Here is an 18,377-nt window from a genome sequence, read left to right as displayed (position 1 = left end):
TGTTTATCCTATTAATTTAAGTAAAAATTGCATAACTTCTTTGTTCCTAAAGAAACGAATTGATATTGATAAATATTGTCGTGTCGTAGTTGAACCAAATTCAGTTCTTCCAATGGCAAGTTATATATCATCTGGTTCGTGGTTAGTTACCACTAACACACCCTTACGCTTTGCCATTGTTTGTGAAAAATATAAGCAAAAGACAACGTTTACAAAAATAATTAACCCTCCTTTGAATATTTTAGCGTTAAATGAGACATGTACCGCGACTAATGACTATCTTACGCTTTTGCCGTTTTATAGTAGACAATCTGCATATACTCTTGAGGATGATCCATTTACGAAAGTTATTCAAAATTATAATTTAACAATGCGAAAACTTTGGAAGCCATTCCATGACTCCTTACCGAAGTTTAACTTGACTGAGTTACCAAAAGAGTTGAAAAATATTAAAGAAATCCCAATGGATAATCTGATTTACCAATTGAAAAATTTACAAACCATACAAGAAGATTCAAGTTTTCCAAATTGGGTGTATAACGTAATTTATCTAGTAATTTCTCTTTTGTTAGGTATTGTCATTTTCATATTATGTAAATATAGAAAAAAGTTACCTTGTTCAGTCAAACGAGGAAGTGGTTGCAAGATGCAAAATGTCGGCCCTAAGTATGACAGAGTGAGTAAACTGGTGTCGGCTAAGACCGAGGGTGATGTTAACACCTCCAGAGATGTTCCCTCTGCACCAATGTTAGACAACTCAAAGGAAGAAGTGGCTAATAATTTATATCCACTGCTAAAATTAGCAGAACAAACAGTGCGAATATAAATTGAAGAAATAGCATAAAACACAACGTGTAAATACTGAAGTACTATTCGATTATAACGAACAATGTTTTAAAACACTATACGATCACATATACTGACTTTATATTTATTCATATATATATACAAACATGACAATTAACTGTTCTTTATACATTGTATATACAAATGGCGGAGTTATGGATGATGGAGTAATGATGTCGGAGTATGGATATCGGAGTATGGATGTCGGAGTATGGATGTCGGAGTAAGGATGTCGGAGTTTAGGATGTCGGAGTTAGGATGTCGGAGTTTAGGATGTCGGAGTTAGGATGTCGGAGTTTAGGATGTCGGAGTAAGGATATCGGAGTAATGGATGTCGGAGGTATGGTGGACGGAAAAAATCATGGACGGAGAAATGGTGGACGGACAAATTGTGGACGGAGAATGGTGGACGGAGAAATGGTAGACGAAAATGGTAGATGGAGAATGATAGCATAGAACTTTTGACAATAAATTGAACAATTATGTAAAATTTATCAATTGATTGATTTATATAATATATATATTTATGTTTTATTTCAGGTTTTGTGTATTGATTCTTTATTTTAGGTATCTTTCGATCCTGTAGTGTTATATTTGTAGCAAAGAAATTTATGCTATATTTCTAGAACATTGGGGGGTATGTAACACTATGCAGTGATCGAAAGTATGGAAATTATTAAATATAATTTCTAAAGTTTATAAATGTATGTATTATTGTTAAACTACAAACGTGACTTTCTATATGTACATGTTTTGGCTTAAGGGATGTTCAAGTTTATGACGATTGTTTTTTCATTCAGCAACATGTGGTCATCGTATTTAATTAGACTTTAATAGTTTGGCTTTAATTGACCTAACGTTAAGTATATGAGACCAAAAGTAATGGTCACTTTTTATAACCATTTTATTTGTGGCTATAGGCTTTCTAAAAGTAAGTACCTGTCAAAGGTAGAAACAAACAACATTCTTTCTAAATTTAAGTCACGTTCGTAGTTGTATAAAAGAACTGTCCCTAACAAGACAGTTCAGATTGTAACTAGGCACTGAATAAAAATTAGTTCCTCTTTAGCCATTGGTTTTATAGTGCGACACACATCAAAAAATGTTTCTCCGTTTGCAACATCATTAATGCATAGAAATCGGAAAGATTTGTTTGAAATTTTAAGCACGACACTGTGTTTAATTTTTAGAATTGAATTGACCGATTCCATAAATTATTTTGAAGGGAAAGACTTTAAATTTTTGTACTACACAAAAAAAACAGCTTCAAGATATTTGAGCTTTTAAAAAGACTCAGTCTTCACAAATGTTTTAGAGTATATGGACAAATTGGTTAATAAATATTTTTAAATGAATGATAAAAAAAGTAGTAGATGTGGTTTAATTGCCAGTGAGTAACTCTCTACAAGAGACAATAGCTTCAAGAAATTACTATAGGTTACCGAATAACAAATGAGCAAAACCCATACCCAAATTATTATATAGAAAAAACCTACAAATAAATAATGTAAATCAATTCAAACGCGAAAACTAACAGCCTGATTAATGTAGAAAACTTTAAAACAAACGACAACCACTGTATATCGAGCGTAATCCGACTTCATTATCGGATTCCAAATACATATGATTGCTACTGTTGAATTTCGGTTAGCTTAACACTCTACACAATGTTGTTCTTTCGTATCTTATAAGTTTAATATGCAGAATTTTGGGTCCCCAATGCTGTTCAACTTTGTTCGTGTTTGGCTTTATAACTAATTTGTTCTGTGCGTCACTGATGAGTATTACGAAAACTCGCGTCTGCCGTATTAAATTATAATCCTGGTACCTTTGATAACTATTTACGCGATGTTATTGATTGATAGTCCAATAAACTTTAAACCGAAACCCTTACCATAACAAATTGTAAATAAATCAAAATCTGTGTAACTAAATTTTCTTATATAAAAAACTAAATTAGGGCATTCGTTTTCTCAATTTGATTTGTTTCATATTTATAGCCGACTATGTATGTTTTCATTGGGGTTTTTTTATTGTTGAAAGCCGTGCATTTGCATATATATACTTGCTTTCTTCCATTTTATTTTGACTTTTTTAAAAATTTATTTCAGTGATAAAAGATTATGTTCGATAAATTCAACCTTTGTTAATTGAAAGTACCGGTATTGTATACTAACCCTTATAAGCAAATGCTGCAATTCCTCATGTTTAGCATGATATTTGAATATCCATACCACTGCACACAGGAACCAAGATCCAGTTTGAACATTCCTGTATGAGAGTGTCCCTGAAACATAAATATATTAAAAAAAATATAGAAATTAAAAATAACGTTATTTGGGTATAAGATACCAATGATTTAAGTTTCCAATATTCTTCATTTTGCGTTGTTTTTTCTAGCAGTCCCATACTAAACAGGACAACAGACCGAACAGTAGGAGTAGTTAGAGTATTATAAAAGTATGTTACGACTCATATGTATCTCAAATGAACATATTGAACATTTTAAAGAATCGAAAGTAAGTGACCGACCCGAGAACTGCTCACAATATACCACTTATCACCAGTACTAATACGCTACTAATTGATTATGAGACATCAATTCAGCTGTTCTTTAACGCACTCCTATGAACTAATTGTTGGTCGAAAGTACAGACAAACAGACTTAGTGTAATGAATTAACAAAGTTAATACAATATAGCCCACGCGTTCAGAGTGGGGTGTTATTTATCAATATATTTAAGATATCAATATAGTAAACCAACGCAAAGGAAATAAAATTACATCAAACATCGAACGGAACCAGTCCAATGTCTTCACTCATAGATATATTTCTTGTTTGTTCTTGTGGTTAAAAAGCATATCAATTCATAGTCTAAGAATTTCTATGTTTAGTTGACTTTTTGAGATGGTGTTACTAACGATCCACCGATTTGGAATGGTAAATGTAGATTTTATTTTGCATTTTCATAATCATGTTGGACTAGTTCATAATTGTTACGTTATATAAAAGTATGTGTTTCATTAATCTGAAAAATAGTTATGAAGTACTAACGCATCTGTTCGCACTCATTTCTACAATTAACTTTAGCCAAAAGCGAGGGTTAAGAAAATTTTGTGTAAATTGTATTTATAGTACAGCCAACATACTACTGAAGCATATGATACAAGACCAAAGCACGACACAAATATGTCGTAAGGTCACAACGAGAGAACAATATAAGTGTTTAATTAGGATGCAACATATACCAAATAAATGCTATCATCCTAGCAACTCCCATCAAGGATAGAACAATGCTTTAAGATTTAAATTTATATCTTACTATCTATTACATGGAATACAAACGGATCTTTTTAAATGGGCAGAGTATACAACAGTATCAAATGTATAAAATATGAAAACTGAATCTTTGTTTTGTCAATTTTACGTGATAATGTCTGAAAGAAATTATCTCCCTAAATATAATCATACACCTTTCTCTTTGTATAAGCTTGTAATATTTGGCATTGGACGTTACGTATATACTCGTCAATCATTCATTTGTTGAAGACTACAATAAACTAATACGATTCATCAATTGGTTCTAATCTGAAATCAAAGTACTGTTAATGTTAACTTATAAATTTTGCGATTTTCGAAATAAAATGGACAACCATACGAGATTAATTATTGCGTGTAATATGAAATACAGCATACAATTTGAAATGCGAATTTTTAAAGTTGCTGCGAAATGTACACGATAATCACAGCGGAAACAGTTTTGAATTGCATTAATTTTTTTAAAAGAAAAGAGAGAAAGACACAAAACAATTCGTCCTGTTATTTTAGTAAATTTACAGACATTTGGAGTATGTTATTTATTTCAAATTACCTGCAGGTGTTGCATACACAACTAAAAAGTCTGCTGACGGGTGTTTTACGTGTGCTGGTTTTTCAATCTGGAAAGGTGCTGAATCGAGTTGATCACCTGGTTTATCCTGAACTTTCGTCTCTTCCAATTTTACCCTCAGTCTGTCTAGCTCATCCGCGGTATGCTGAACATCTAATGAAATTGAGTATTTAAGAAAATAGTTTAACAGTTAGACCCTACGGTCGATCTTAGTAAGTCAAAATATAAATTAGAGACCCTAAAGGACATTCAAACTAATAAGCCGAAAATAAACTAACAAATCAAGAAAGAAAGACAAACAAGAGTACACAAAACGCAGCATAGAAAGCTAACAACTTAGCAACACGAAACCAATAAGAATACATATCATAATTCATAGTTCGAGTATGTTCAATTTTTCTGAAAAGGCAGTTGTCATGGTAAATTCAAATATAGAGATTATCAAATATTCTGCCGTTTCTACGTGCACATCCTTTGACATGTACTTATTGCGGACAACACATACAAATGAGAATGGGAACAATTATTAGTGTTATTGATAGAAGTCGAATTATTAGAAAATTTAAAACCTTACACGCTGAAGAGCTGTTATAACCCAATCGGAGAAAAGTATTGCATGACTTGGACGGATAATTAGAGGGAGATATAAAGTTTTAAACTAACTGAGTTCTCGTTATTTTACTTGTTATAAAAATACAATACATAAATGTGTCCTTATAATACGTTATTTTGATTGGCTAACATCAATCACGCGTCAAGGTTGACGAGTTACGAACCAATGAAGGCTGATTGCAGAACTAAATGTAATATTCATCAGACCCTCGTTGGCAGAAAGTTAACAACTTCACAAATAATACACGATGATCTTGAAGTAAAGATTCTGGGTACCGACATTGCTTATCATCTAAATAACGTGTTATAGAACTATTTTATTTGTCTGTATGAATATTACTTCTACTGGTCCGAGAACACAATTAATTCGTAGTGCATTTCTTTTAGAACATAAATGAAAATAAAAAAAATCCCACCTGCGCTTTCTCAAAGAAACTTTTACAGTGTGTTGTACTACTTTTGGGACAAATTATATCAAAATTATAGAAAACTTCATCGCCTCTAACTCAAAATATGGAAAATTTTATGTTTAGGGCGTCTTGAAATCTTTTGACAGCTTCCGAAGTGCTCATTTTCAACCTTTTTCAGCTGGACCAAATCACTACTTTCCTTTAAAATTCTGGACCCAAATTTTTTTACAGTGTAATTTTATCCCCCTACTTGCAATTTGAGGCATTAAACATGGAGAAATAAATTTGGAAGAGGTATAAAAATTAATGGCAAGTAACCCACTGTCAACACTAGGGACTATATTTGTGAACAACGAAAATCAAGGGACGACAATGGTGGTCTCGGACCTAATAGGGTATAAAGAGTTGACAAATCTTAAAAAGACTTGGTATGACCAAAGCTTAATGAATTATAACACTGCTTACAAAGTTTCATGACAATAGGATGTATATTATAGACATTAAGTAAAATTCTATACTCCTCTTTGCGTGTAAAATTTTGACGTTAAAATTGAAAAATTTCAACTATCAACATTTGGGGCTTTAAAAATTCAAATATTGCAAAAAAATACTTTTTAAATGACTTAATATATAACTTATCATGTACTTAAAGCAATAGAGTACTCATTTGATTTATAAGACTTGGCATAATTATTCAAAAGTCAAATTTATATGAGCCTGCGCCTAAAAATTGAGGTTTTTCAATGAAGGGGGCCTTACATGAAGATGTAATATTTTCCACCAATTTTAAATTTGTGAAGCTTTTTGGTTATAAATAATCCTTACATATGTATTGAAAGTACTTTAAATGGAAAGAAAAGTTACAAATAACATATCATATTAGTTTAAAAGGGTCATGGGCCAACTAAGAGTGGAAAAAATTTAGGGTCAATTTAGGCCGTGCCACATATTTACATTAAAAAATGCATATTGAGACTATAAGAAATAAAAATTTGTGTCTTTTTTATCATTTCTATACTCATGTGACATGATACAACAAATCTGAGCACAAAAAGACTCTTGCAATTAACTTTTCTTACAAGCAGTATGGGCTGATACAAAGATTTTTGCCTTTTTAGGGAAAAACTTGCATGCAATTTATTCTCAACAGGCTTATATTTAAACCACTTGCTATCCTACAGAAGAAAAGAAAGATAGTATGTGAAATGGAACAGGTACAATAGACATTGTAAAGTGCATTTGATACAAATTTAGAGAGGTCTTCAATATGGACATCAAATTTTATGTACCAAGCTCCCCACTATTGACTTCATCCAAACAAGGCGTTAGACAAGGGTCATTTATATAACACATTTTGCACATTTTGTCTGAGATAAACTTTTTTTCTGTAGATTCAGAGTTCATAAATAAGTAAAAGAAGTAGATAAAGGCATAGAAACACAAATATTGACACATGAAAACCTGCCAGATAGAAAGTCAGGATGCCATTTATGCATCAATATTGAAAAAGTTATAAAATGCCTATTTTGACCATAAAATGCCAAAATTGGTTATTTTTGCAGAAATTCTATAAAATAAAAGTTTAAATCCTTTAGTTTCATGCTATTTGACAAGTTGACACCATCAAATAATTTAGGGAAGTTGCCAGAGTACAAATTCTATATTTACAGATTTCACCTCTTAGGTCCGAGAACACAATTAATTCGTAGTGCATTTCTTTTAGAACATAAATGAAAATAAAAAAAATCCCACCTGCGCTTTCTCAAAGAAACTTTTACAGTGTGTTGTACTACTTTTGGGACAAATTATATCAAAATTATAGAAAACTTCATCGCCTCTAACTCAAAATATGGAAAATTTTATGTTTAGGGCGTCTTGAAATCTTTTGACAGCTTCCGAAGTGCTCATTTTCAACCTTTTTCAGCTGGACCAAATCACTACTTTCCTTTAAAATTCTGGACCCAAATTTTTTTACAGTGTAATTTTATCCCCCTACTTGCAATTTGAGGCATTAAACATGGAGAAATAAATTTGGAAGAGGTATAAAAATTAATGGCAAGTAACCCACTGTCAACACTAGGGACTATATTTGTGAACAACGAAAATCAAGGGACGACAATGGTGGTCTCGGACCTAATAGGGTATAAAGAGTTGACAAATCTTAAAAAGACTTGGTATGACCAAAGCTTAATGAATTATAACACTGCTTACAAAGTTTCATGACAATAGGATGTATATTATAGACATTAAGTAAAATTCTATACTCCTCTTTGCGTGTAAAATTTTGACGTTAAAATTGAAAAATTTCAACTATCAACATTTGGGGCTTTAAAAATTCAAATATTGCAAAAAAATACTTTTTAAATGACTTAATATATAACTTATCATGTACTTAAAGCAATAGAGTACTCATTTGATTTATAAGACTTGGCATAATTATTCAAAAGTCAAATTTATATGAGCCTGCGCCTAAAAATTGAGGTTTTTCAATGAAGGGGGCCTTACATGAAGATGTAATATTTTCCACCAATTTTAAATTTGTGAAGCTTTTTGGTTATAAATAATCCTTACATATGTATTGAAAGTACTTTAAATGGAAAGAAAAGTTACAAATAACATATCATATTAGTTTAAAAGGGTCATGGGCCAACTAAGAGTGGAAAAAATTTAGGGTCAATTTAGGCCGTGCCACATATTTACATTAAAAAATGCATATTGAGACTATAAGAAATAAAAATTTGTGTCTTTTTTATCATTTCTATACTCATGTGACATGATACAACAAATCTGAGCACAAAAAGACTCTTGCAATTAACTTTTCTTACAAGCAGTATGGGCTGATACAAAGATTTTTGCCTTTTTAGGGAAAAACTTGCATGCAATTTATTCTCAACAGGCTTATATTTAAACCACTTGCTATCCTACAGAAGAAAAGAAAGATAGTATGTGAAATGGAACAGGTACAATAGACATTGTAAAGTGCATTTGATACAAATTTAGAGAGGTCTTCAATATGGACATCAAATTTTATGTACCAAGCTCCCCACTATTGACTTCATCCAAACAAGGCGTTAGACAAGGGTCATTTATATAACACATTTTGCACATTTTGTCTGAGATAAACTTTTTTTCTGTAGATTCAGAGTTCATAAATAAGTAAAAGAAGTAGATAAAGGCATAGAAACACAAATATTGACACATGAAAACCTGCCAGATAGAAAGTCAGGATGCCATTTATGCATCAATATTGAAAAAGTTATAAAATGCCTATTTTGACCATAAAATGCCAAAATTGGTTATTTTTGCAGAAATTCTATAAAATAAAAGTTTAAATCCTTTAGTTTCATGCTATTTGACAAGTTGACACCATCAAATAATTTAGGGAAGTTGCCAGAGTACAAATTCTATATTTACAGATTTCACCTCTTAGGTCCGAGAACACAATTAATTCGTAGTGCATTTCTTTTAGAACATAAATGAAAATAAAAAAAATCCCACCTGCGCTTTCTCAAAGAAACTTTTACAGTGTGTTGTACTACTTTTGGGACAAATTATATCAAAATTATAGAAAACTTCATCGCCTCTAACTCAAAATATGGAAAATTTTATGTTTAGGGCGTCTTGAAATCTTTTGACAGCTTCCGAAGTGCTCATTTTCAACCTTTTTCAGCTGGACCAAATCACTACTTTCCTTTAAAATTCTGGACCCAAATTTTTTTACAGTGTAATTTTATCCCCCTACTTGCAATTTGAGGCATTAAACATGGAGAAATAAATTTGGAAGAGGTATAAAAATTAATGGCAAGTAACCCACTGTCAACACTAGGGACTATATTTGTGAACAACGAAAATCAAGGGACGACAATGGTGGTCTCGGACCTAATAGGGTATAAAGAGTTGACAAATCTTAAAAAGACTTGGTATGACCAAAGCTTAATGAATTATAACACTGCTTACAAAGTTTCATGACAATAGGATGTATATTATAGACATTAAGTAAAATTCTATACTCCTCTTTGCGTGTAAAATTTTGACGTTAAAATTGAAAAATTTCAACTATCAACATTTGGGGCTTTAAAAATTCAAATATTGCAAAAAAATACTTTTTAAATGACTTAATATATAACTTATCATGTACTTAAAGCAATAGAGTACTCATTTGATTTATAAGACTTGGCATAATTATTCAAAAGTCAAATTTATATGAGCCTGCGCCTAAAAATTGAGGTTTTTCAATGAAGGGGGCCTTACATGAAGATGTAATATTTTCCACCAATTTTAAATTTGTGAAGCTTTTTGGTTATAAATAATCCTTACATATGTATTGAAAGTACTTTAAATGGAAAGAAAAGTTACAAATAACATATCATATTAGTTTAAAAGGGTCATGGGCCAACTAAGAGTGGAAAAAATTTAGGGTCAATTTAGGCCGTGCCACATATTTACATTAAAAAATGCATATTGAGACTATAAGAAATAAAAATTTGTGTCTTTTTTATCATTTCTATACTCATGTGACATGATACAACAAATCTGAGCACAAAAAGACTCTTGCAATTAACTTTTCTTACAAGCAGTATGGGCTGATACAAAGATTTTTGCCTTTTTAGGGAAAAACTTGCATGCAATTTATTCTCAACAGGCTTATATTTAAACCACTTGCTATCCTACAGAAGAAAAGAAAGATAGTATGTGAAATGGAACAGGTACAATAGACATTGTAAAGTGCATTTGATACAAATTTAGAGAGGTCTTCAATATGGACATCAAATTTTATGTACCAAGCTCCCCACTATTGACTTCATCCAAACAAGGCGTTAGACAAGGGTCATTTATATAACACATTTTGCACATTTTGTCTGAGATAAACTTTTTTTCTGTAGATTCAGAGTTCATAAATAAGTAAAAGAAGTAGATAAAGGCATAGAAACACAAATATTGACACATGAAAACCTGCCAGATAGAAAGTCAGGATGCCATTTATGCATCAATATTGAAAAAGTTATAAAATGCCTATTTTGACCATAAAATGCCAAAATTGGTTATTTTTGCAGAAATTCTATAAAATAAAAGTTTAAATCCTTTAGTTTCATGCTATTTGACAAGTTGACACCATCAAATAATTTAGGGAAGTTGCCAGAGTACAAATTCTATATTTACAGATTTCACCTCTTAGGTCCGAGAACACAATTAATTCGTAGTGCATTTCTTTTAGAACATAAATGAAAATAAAAAAAATCCCACCTGCGCTTTCTCAAAGAAACTTTTACAGTGTGTTGTACTACTTTTGGGACAAATTATATCAAAATTATAGAAAACTTCATCGCCTCTAACTCAAAATATGGAAAATTTTATGTTTAGGGCGTCTTGAAATCTTTTGACAGCTTCCGAAGTGCTCATTTTCAACCTTTTTCAGCTGGACCAAATCACTACTTTCCTTTAAAATTCTGGACCCAAATTTTTTTACAGTGTAATTTTATCCCCCTACTTGCAATTTGAGGCATTAAACATGGAGAAATAAATTTGGAAGAGGTATAAAAATTAATGGCAAGTAACCCACTGTCAACACTAGGGACTATATTTGTGAACAACGAAAATCAAGGGACGACAATGGTGGTCTCGGACCTAATAGGGTATAAAGAGTTGACAAATCTTAAAAAGACTTGGTATGACCAAAGCTTAATGAATTATAACACTGCTTACAAAGTTTCATGACAATAGGATGTATATTATAGACATTAAGTAAAATTCTATACTCCTCTTTGCGTGTAAAATTTTGACGTTAAAATTGAAAAATTTCAACTATCAACATTTGGGGCTTTAAAAATTCAAATATTGCAAAAAAATACTTTTTAAATGACTTAATATATAACTTATCATGTACTTAAAGCAATAGAGTACTCATTTGATTTATAAGACTTGGCATAATTATTCAAAAGTCAAATTTATATGAGCCTGCGCCTAAAAATTGAGGTTTTTCAATGAAGGGGGCCTTACATGAAGATGTAATATTTTCCACCAATTTTAAATTTGTGAAGCTTTTTGGTTATAAATAATCCTTACATATGTATTGAAAGTACTTTAAATGGAAAGAAAAGTTACAAATAACATATCATATTAGTTTAAAAGGGTCATGGGCCAACTAAGAGTGGAAAAAATTTAGGGTCAATTTAGGCCGTGCCACATATTTACATTAAAAAATGCATATTGAGACTATAAGAAATAAAAATTTGTGTCTTTTTTATCATTTCTATACTCATGTGACATGATACAACAAATCTGAGCACAAAAAGACTCTTGCAATTAACTTTTCTTACAAGCAGTATGGGCTGATACAAAGATTTTTGCCTTTTTAGGGAAAAACTTGCATGCAATTTATTCTCAACAGGCTTATATTTAAACCACTTGCTATCCTACAGAAGAAAAGAAAGATAGTATGTGAAATGGAACAGGTACAATAGACATTGTAAAGTGCATTTGATACAAATTTAGAGAGGTCTTCAATATGGACATCAAATTTTATGTACCAAGCTCCCCACTATTGACTTCATCCAAACAAGGCGTTAGACAAGGGTCATTTATATAACACATTTTGCACATTTTGTCTGAGATAAACTTTTTTTCTGTAGATTCAGAGTTCATAAATAAGTAAAAGAAGTAGATAAAGGCATAGAAACACAAATATTGACACATGAAAACCTGCCAGATAGAAAGTCAGGATGCCATTTATGCATCAATATTGAAAAAGTTATAAAATGCCTATTTTGACCATAAAATGCCAAAATTGGTTATTTTTGCAGAAATTCTATAAAATAAAAGTTTAAATCCTTTAGTTTCATGCTATTTGACAAGTTGACACCATCAAATAATTTAGGGAAGTTGCCAGAGTACAAATTCTATATTTACAGATTTCACCTCTTAGGTCCGAGAACACAATTAATTCGTAGTGCATTTCTTTTAGAACATAAATGAAAATAAAAAAAATCCCACCTGCGCTTTCTCAAAGAAACTTTTACAGTGTGTTGTACTACTTTTGGGACAAATTATATCAAAATTATAGAAAACTTCATCGCCTCTAACTCAAAATATGGAAAATTTTATGTTTAGGGCGTCTTGAAATCTTTTGACAGCTTCCGAAGTGCTCATTTTCAACCTTTTTCAGCTGGACCAAATCACTACTTTCCTTTAAAATTCTGGACCCAAATTTTTTTACAGTGTAATTTTATCCCCCTACTTGCAATTTGAGGCATTAAACATGGAGAAATAAATTTGGAAGAGGTATAAAAATTAATGGCAAGTAACCCACTGTCAACACTAGGGACTATATTTGTGAACAACGAAAATCAAGGGACGACAATGGTGGTCTCGGACCTAATAGGGTATAAAGAGTTGACAAATCTTAAAAAGACTTGGTATGACCAAAGCTTAATGAATTATAACACTGCTTACAAAGTTTCATGACAATAGGATGTATATTATAGACATTAAGTAAAATTCTATACTCCTCTTTGCGTGTAAAATTTTGACGTTAAAATTGAAAAATTTCAACTATCAACATTTGGGGCTTTAAAAATTCAAATATTGCAAAAAAATACTTTTTAAATGACTTAATATATAACTTATCATGTACTTAAAGCAATAGAGTACTCATTTGATTTATAAGACTTGGCATAATTATTCAAAAGTCAAATTTATATGAGCCTGCGCCTAAAAATTGAGGTTTTTCAATGAAGGGGGCCTTACATGAAGATGTAATATTTTCCACCAATTTTAAATTTGTGAAGCTTTTTGGTTATAAATAATCCTTACATATGTATTGAAAGTACTTTAAATGGAAAGAAAAGTTACAAATAACATATCATATTAGTTTAAAAGGGTCATGGGCCAACTAAGAGTGGAAAAAATTTAGGGTCAATTTAGGCCGTGCCACATATTTACATTAAAAAATGCATATTGAGACTATAAGAAATAAAAATTTGTGTCTTTTTTATCATTTCTATACTCATGTGACATGATACAACAAATCTGAGCACAAAAAGACTCTTGCAATTAACTTTTCTTACAAGCAGTATGGGCTGATACAAAGATTTTTGCCTTTTTAGGGAAAAACTTGCATGCAATTTATTCTCAACAGGCTTATATTTAAACCACTTGCTATCCTACAGAAGAAAAGAAAGATAGTATGTGAAATGGAACAGGTACAATAGACATTGTAAAGTGCATTTGATACAAATTTAGAGAGGTCTTCAATATGGACATCAAATTTTATGTACCAAGCTCCCCACTATTGACTTCATCCAAACAAGGCGTTAGACAAGGGTCATTTATATAACACATTTTGCACATTTTGTCTGAGATAAACTTTTTTTCTGTAGATTCAGAGTTCATAAATAAGTAAAAGAAGTAGATAAAGGCATAGAAACACAAATATTGACACATGAAAACCTGCCAGATAGAAAGTCAGGATGCCATTTATGCATCAATATTGAAAAAGTTATAAAATGCCTATTTTGACCATAAAATGCCAAAATTGGTTATTTTTGCAGAAATTCTATAAAATAAAAGTTTAAATCCTTTAGTTTCATGCTATTTGACAAGTTGACACCATCAAATAATTTAGGGAAGTTGCCAGAGTACAAATTCTATATTTACAGATTTCACCTCTTAGGTCCGAGAACACAATTAATTCGTAGTGCATTTCTTTTAGAACATAAATGAAAATAAAAAAAATCCCACCTGCGCTTTCTCAAAGAAACTTTTACAGTGTGTTGTACTACTTTTGGGACAAATTATATCAAAATTATAGAAAACTTCATCGCCTCTAACTCAAAATATGGAAAATTTTATGTTTAGGGCGTCTTGAAATCTTTTGACAGCTTCCGAAGTGCTCATTTTCAACCTTTTTCAGCTGGACCAAATCACTACTTTCCTTTAAAATTCTGGACCCAAATTTTTTTACAGTGTAATTTTATCCCCCTACTTGCAATTTGAGGCATTAAACATGGAGAAATAAATTTGGAAGAGGTATAAAAATTAATGGCAAGTAACCCACTGTCAACACTAGGGACTATATTTGTGAACAACGAAAATCAAGGGACGACAATGGTGGTCTCGGACCTAATAGGGTATAAAGAGTTGACAAATCTTAAAAAGACTTGGTATGACCAAAGCTTAATGAATTATAACACTGCTTACAAAGTTTCATGACAATAGGATGTATATTATAGACATTAAGTAAAATTCTATACTCCTCTTTGCGTGTAAAATTTTGACGTTAAAATTGAAAAATTTCAACTATCAACATTTGGGGCTTTAAAAATTCAAATATTGCAAAAAAATACTTTTTAAATGACTTAATATATAACTTATCATGTACTTAAAGCAATAGAGTACTCATTTGATTTATAAGACTTGGCATAATTATTCAAAAGTCAAATTTATATGAGCCTGCGCCTAAAAATTGAGGTTTTTCAATGAAGGGGGCCTTACATGAAGATGTAATATTTTCCACCAATTTTAAATTTGTGAAGCTTTTTGGTTATAAATAATCCTTACATATGTATTGAAAGTACTTTAAATGGAAAGAAAAGTTACAAATAACATATCATATTAGTTTAAAAGGGTCATGGGCCAACTAAGAGTGGAAAAAATTTAGGGTCAATTTAGGCCGTGCCACATATTTACATTAAAAAATGCATATTGAGACTATAAGAAATAAAAATTTGTGTCTTTTTTATCATTTCTATACTCATGTGACATGATACAACAAATCTGAGCACAAAAAGACTCTTGCAATTAACTTTTCTTACAAGCAGTATGGGCTGATACAAAGATTTTTGCCTTTTTAGGGAAAAACTTGCATGCAATTTATTCTCAACAGGCTTATATTTAAACCACTTGCTATCCTACAGAAGAAAAGAAAGACAGTATGTGAAATGGAACAGGTACAATAGACATTGTAAAGTGCATTTGATACAAATTTAGAGAGGTCTTCAATATGGACATCAAATTTTATGTACCAAGCTCCCCACTATTGACTTCATCCAAACAAGGCGTTAGACAAGGGTCATTTATATAACACATTTTGCACATTTTGTCTGAGATAAACTTTTTTTCTGTAGATTCAGAGTTCATAAATAAGTAAAAGAAGTAGATAAAGGCATAGAAACACAAATATTGACACATGAAAACCTGCCAGATAGAAAGTCAGGATGCCATTTATGCATCAATATTGAAAAAGTTATAAAATGCCTATTTTGACCATAAAATGCCAAAATTGGTTATTTTTGCAGAAATTCTATAAAATAAAAGTTTAAATCCTTTAGTTTCATGCTATTTGACAAGTTGACACCATCAAATAATTTAGGGAAGTTGCCAGAGTACAAATTCTATATTTACAGATTTCACCTCTTAGGTCCGAGAACACAATTAATTCGTAGTGCATTTCTTTTAGAACATAAATGAAAATAAAAAAAATCCCACCTGCGCTTTCTCAAAGAAACTTTTACAGTGTGTTGTACTACTTTTGGGACAAATTATATCAAAATTATAGAAAACTTCATCGCCTCTAACTCAAAATATGGAAAATTTTATGTTTAGGGCGTCTTGAAATCTTTTGACAGCTTCCGAAGTGCTCATTTTCAACCTTTTTCAGCTGGACCAAATCACTACTTTCCTTTAAAATTCTGGACCCAAATTTTTTTACAGTGTAATTTTATCCCCCTACTTGCAATTTGAGGCATTAAACATGGAGAAATAAATTTGGAAGAGGTATAAAAATTAATGGCAAGTAACCCACTGTCAACACTAGGGACTATATTTGTGAACAACGAAAATCAAGGGACGACAATGGTGGTCTCGGACCTAATAGGGTATAAAGAGTTGACAAATCTTAAAAAGACTTGGTATGACCAAAGCTTAATGAATTATAACACTGCTTACAAAGTTTCATGACAATAGGATGTATATTATAGACATTAAGTAAAATTCTATACTCCTCTTTGCGTGTAAAATTTTGACGTTAAAATTGAAAAATTTCAACTATCAACATTTGGGGCTTTAAAAATTCAAATATTGCAAAAAAATACTTTTTAAATGACTTAATATATAACTTATCATGTACTTAAAGCAATAGAGTACTCATTTGATTTATAAGACTTGGCATAATTATTCAAAAGTCAAATTTATATGAGCCTGCGCCTAAAAATTGAGGTTTTTCAATGAAGGGGGCCTTACATGAAGATGTAATATTTTCCACCAATTTTAAATTTGTGAAGCTTTTTGGTTATAAATAATCCTTACATATGTATTGAAAGTACTTTAAATGGAAAGAAAAGTTACAAATAACATATCATATTAGTTTAAAAGGGTCATGGGCCAACTAAGAGTGGAAAAAATTTAGGGTCAATTTAGGCCGTGCCACATATTTACATTAAAAAATGCATATTGAGACTATAAGAAATAAAAATTTGTGTCTTTTTTATCATTTCTATACTCATGTGACATGATACAACAAATCTGAGCACAAAAAGACTCTTGCAATTAACTTTTCTTACAAGCAGTATGGGCTGATACAAAGATTTTTGCCTTTTTAGGGAAAAACTTGCATGCAATTTATTCTCAACAGGCTTATATTTAAACCACTTGCTATCCTACAGAAGAAAAGAAAGATAGTATGTGAAATGGAACAGGTACAATAGACATTGTAAAGTGCATTTGATACAAATTTAGAGAGGTCTTCAATATGGACATCAAATTTTATGTACCAAGCTCCCCACTATTGACTTCATCCAAACAAGGCGTTAGACAAGGGTCATTTATATAACACATTTTGCACATTTTGTCTGAGATAAACTTTTTTTCTGTAGATTCAGAGTTCATAAATAAGTAAAAGAAGTAGATAAAGGCATAGAAACACAAATATTGACACATGAAAACCTGCCAGATAGAAAGTCAGGATGCCATTTATGCATCAATATTGAAAAAGTTATAAAATGCCTATTTTGACCATAAAATGCCAAAATTGGTTATTTTTGCAGAAATTCTATAAAATAAAAGTTTAAATCCTTTAGTTTCATGCTATTTGACAAGTTGACACCATCAAATAATTTAGGGAAGTTGCCAGAGTACAAATTCTATATTTACAGATTTCACCTCTTAGGTCCGAGAACACAATTAATTCGTAGTGCATTTCTTTTAGAACATAAATGAAAATAAAAAAAATCCCACCTGCGCTTTCTCAAAGAAACTTTTACAGTGTGTTGTACTACTTTTGGGACAAATTATATCAAAATTATAGAAAACTTCATCGCCTCTAACTCAAAATATGGAAAATTTTATGTTTAGGGCGTCTTGAAATCTTTTGACAGCTTCCGAAGTGCTCATTTTCAACCTTTTTCAGCTGGACCAAATCACTACTTTCCTTTAAAATTCTGGACCCAAATTTTTTTACAGTGTAATTTTATCCCCCTACTTGCAATTTGAGGCATTAAACATGGAGAAATAAATTTGGAAGAGGTATAAAAATTAATGGCAAGTAACCCACTGTCAACACTAGGGACTATATTTGTGAACAACGAAAATCAAGGGACGACAATGGTGGTCTCGGACCTAATAGGGT

General features: G+C 31.2%; 1 protein-coding gene across 1 annotated transcript in view; it reads right to left on the bottom strand.

Annotated features, from left to right (window-relative positions):
• LOC139527332 (caspase-3-like) overlaps window positions 1-18,377 on the bottom strand; it is a 110,362-nt gene that overhangs the window by 10,026 nt on the left and 81,959 nt on the right. Inside the window, exons 7-8 of the mRNA XM_071322719.1 lie at window positions 4,719-4,889; window positions 3,024-3,133 (exon numbers count right to left, since the gene is read on the bottom strand). Of these exons, the coding sequence (XP_071178820.1) occupies window positions 3,024-3,133; window positions 4,719-4,889 (281 nt within the window). The remainder of the gene's footprint in view (window positions 1-3,023; window positions 3,134-4,718; window positions 4,890-18,377) is intronic.

Source organism: Mytilus edulis, chromosome 6, assembly GCF_963676685.1.
Source record: "Mytilus edulis chromosome 6, xbMytEdul2.2, whole genome shotgun sequence".
Lineage (NCBI taxonomy): Eukaryota > Metazoa > Mollusca > Bivalvia > Mytilida > Mytilidae > Mytilus > Mytilus edulis.
This window is presented reverse-complemented; position numbering and strand designations above follow the sequence as displayed.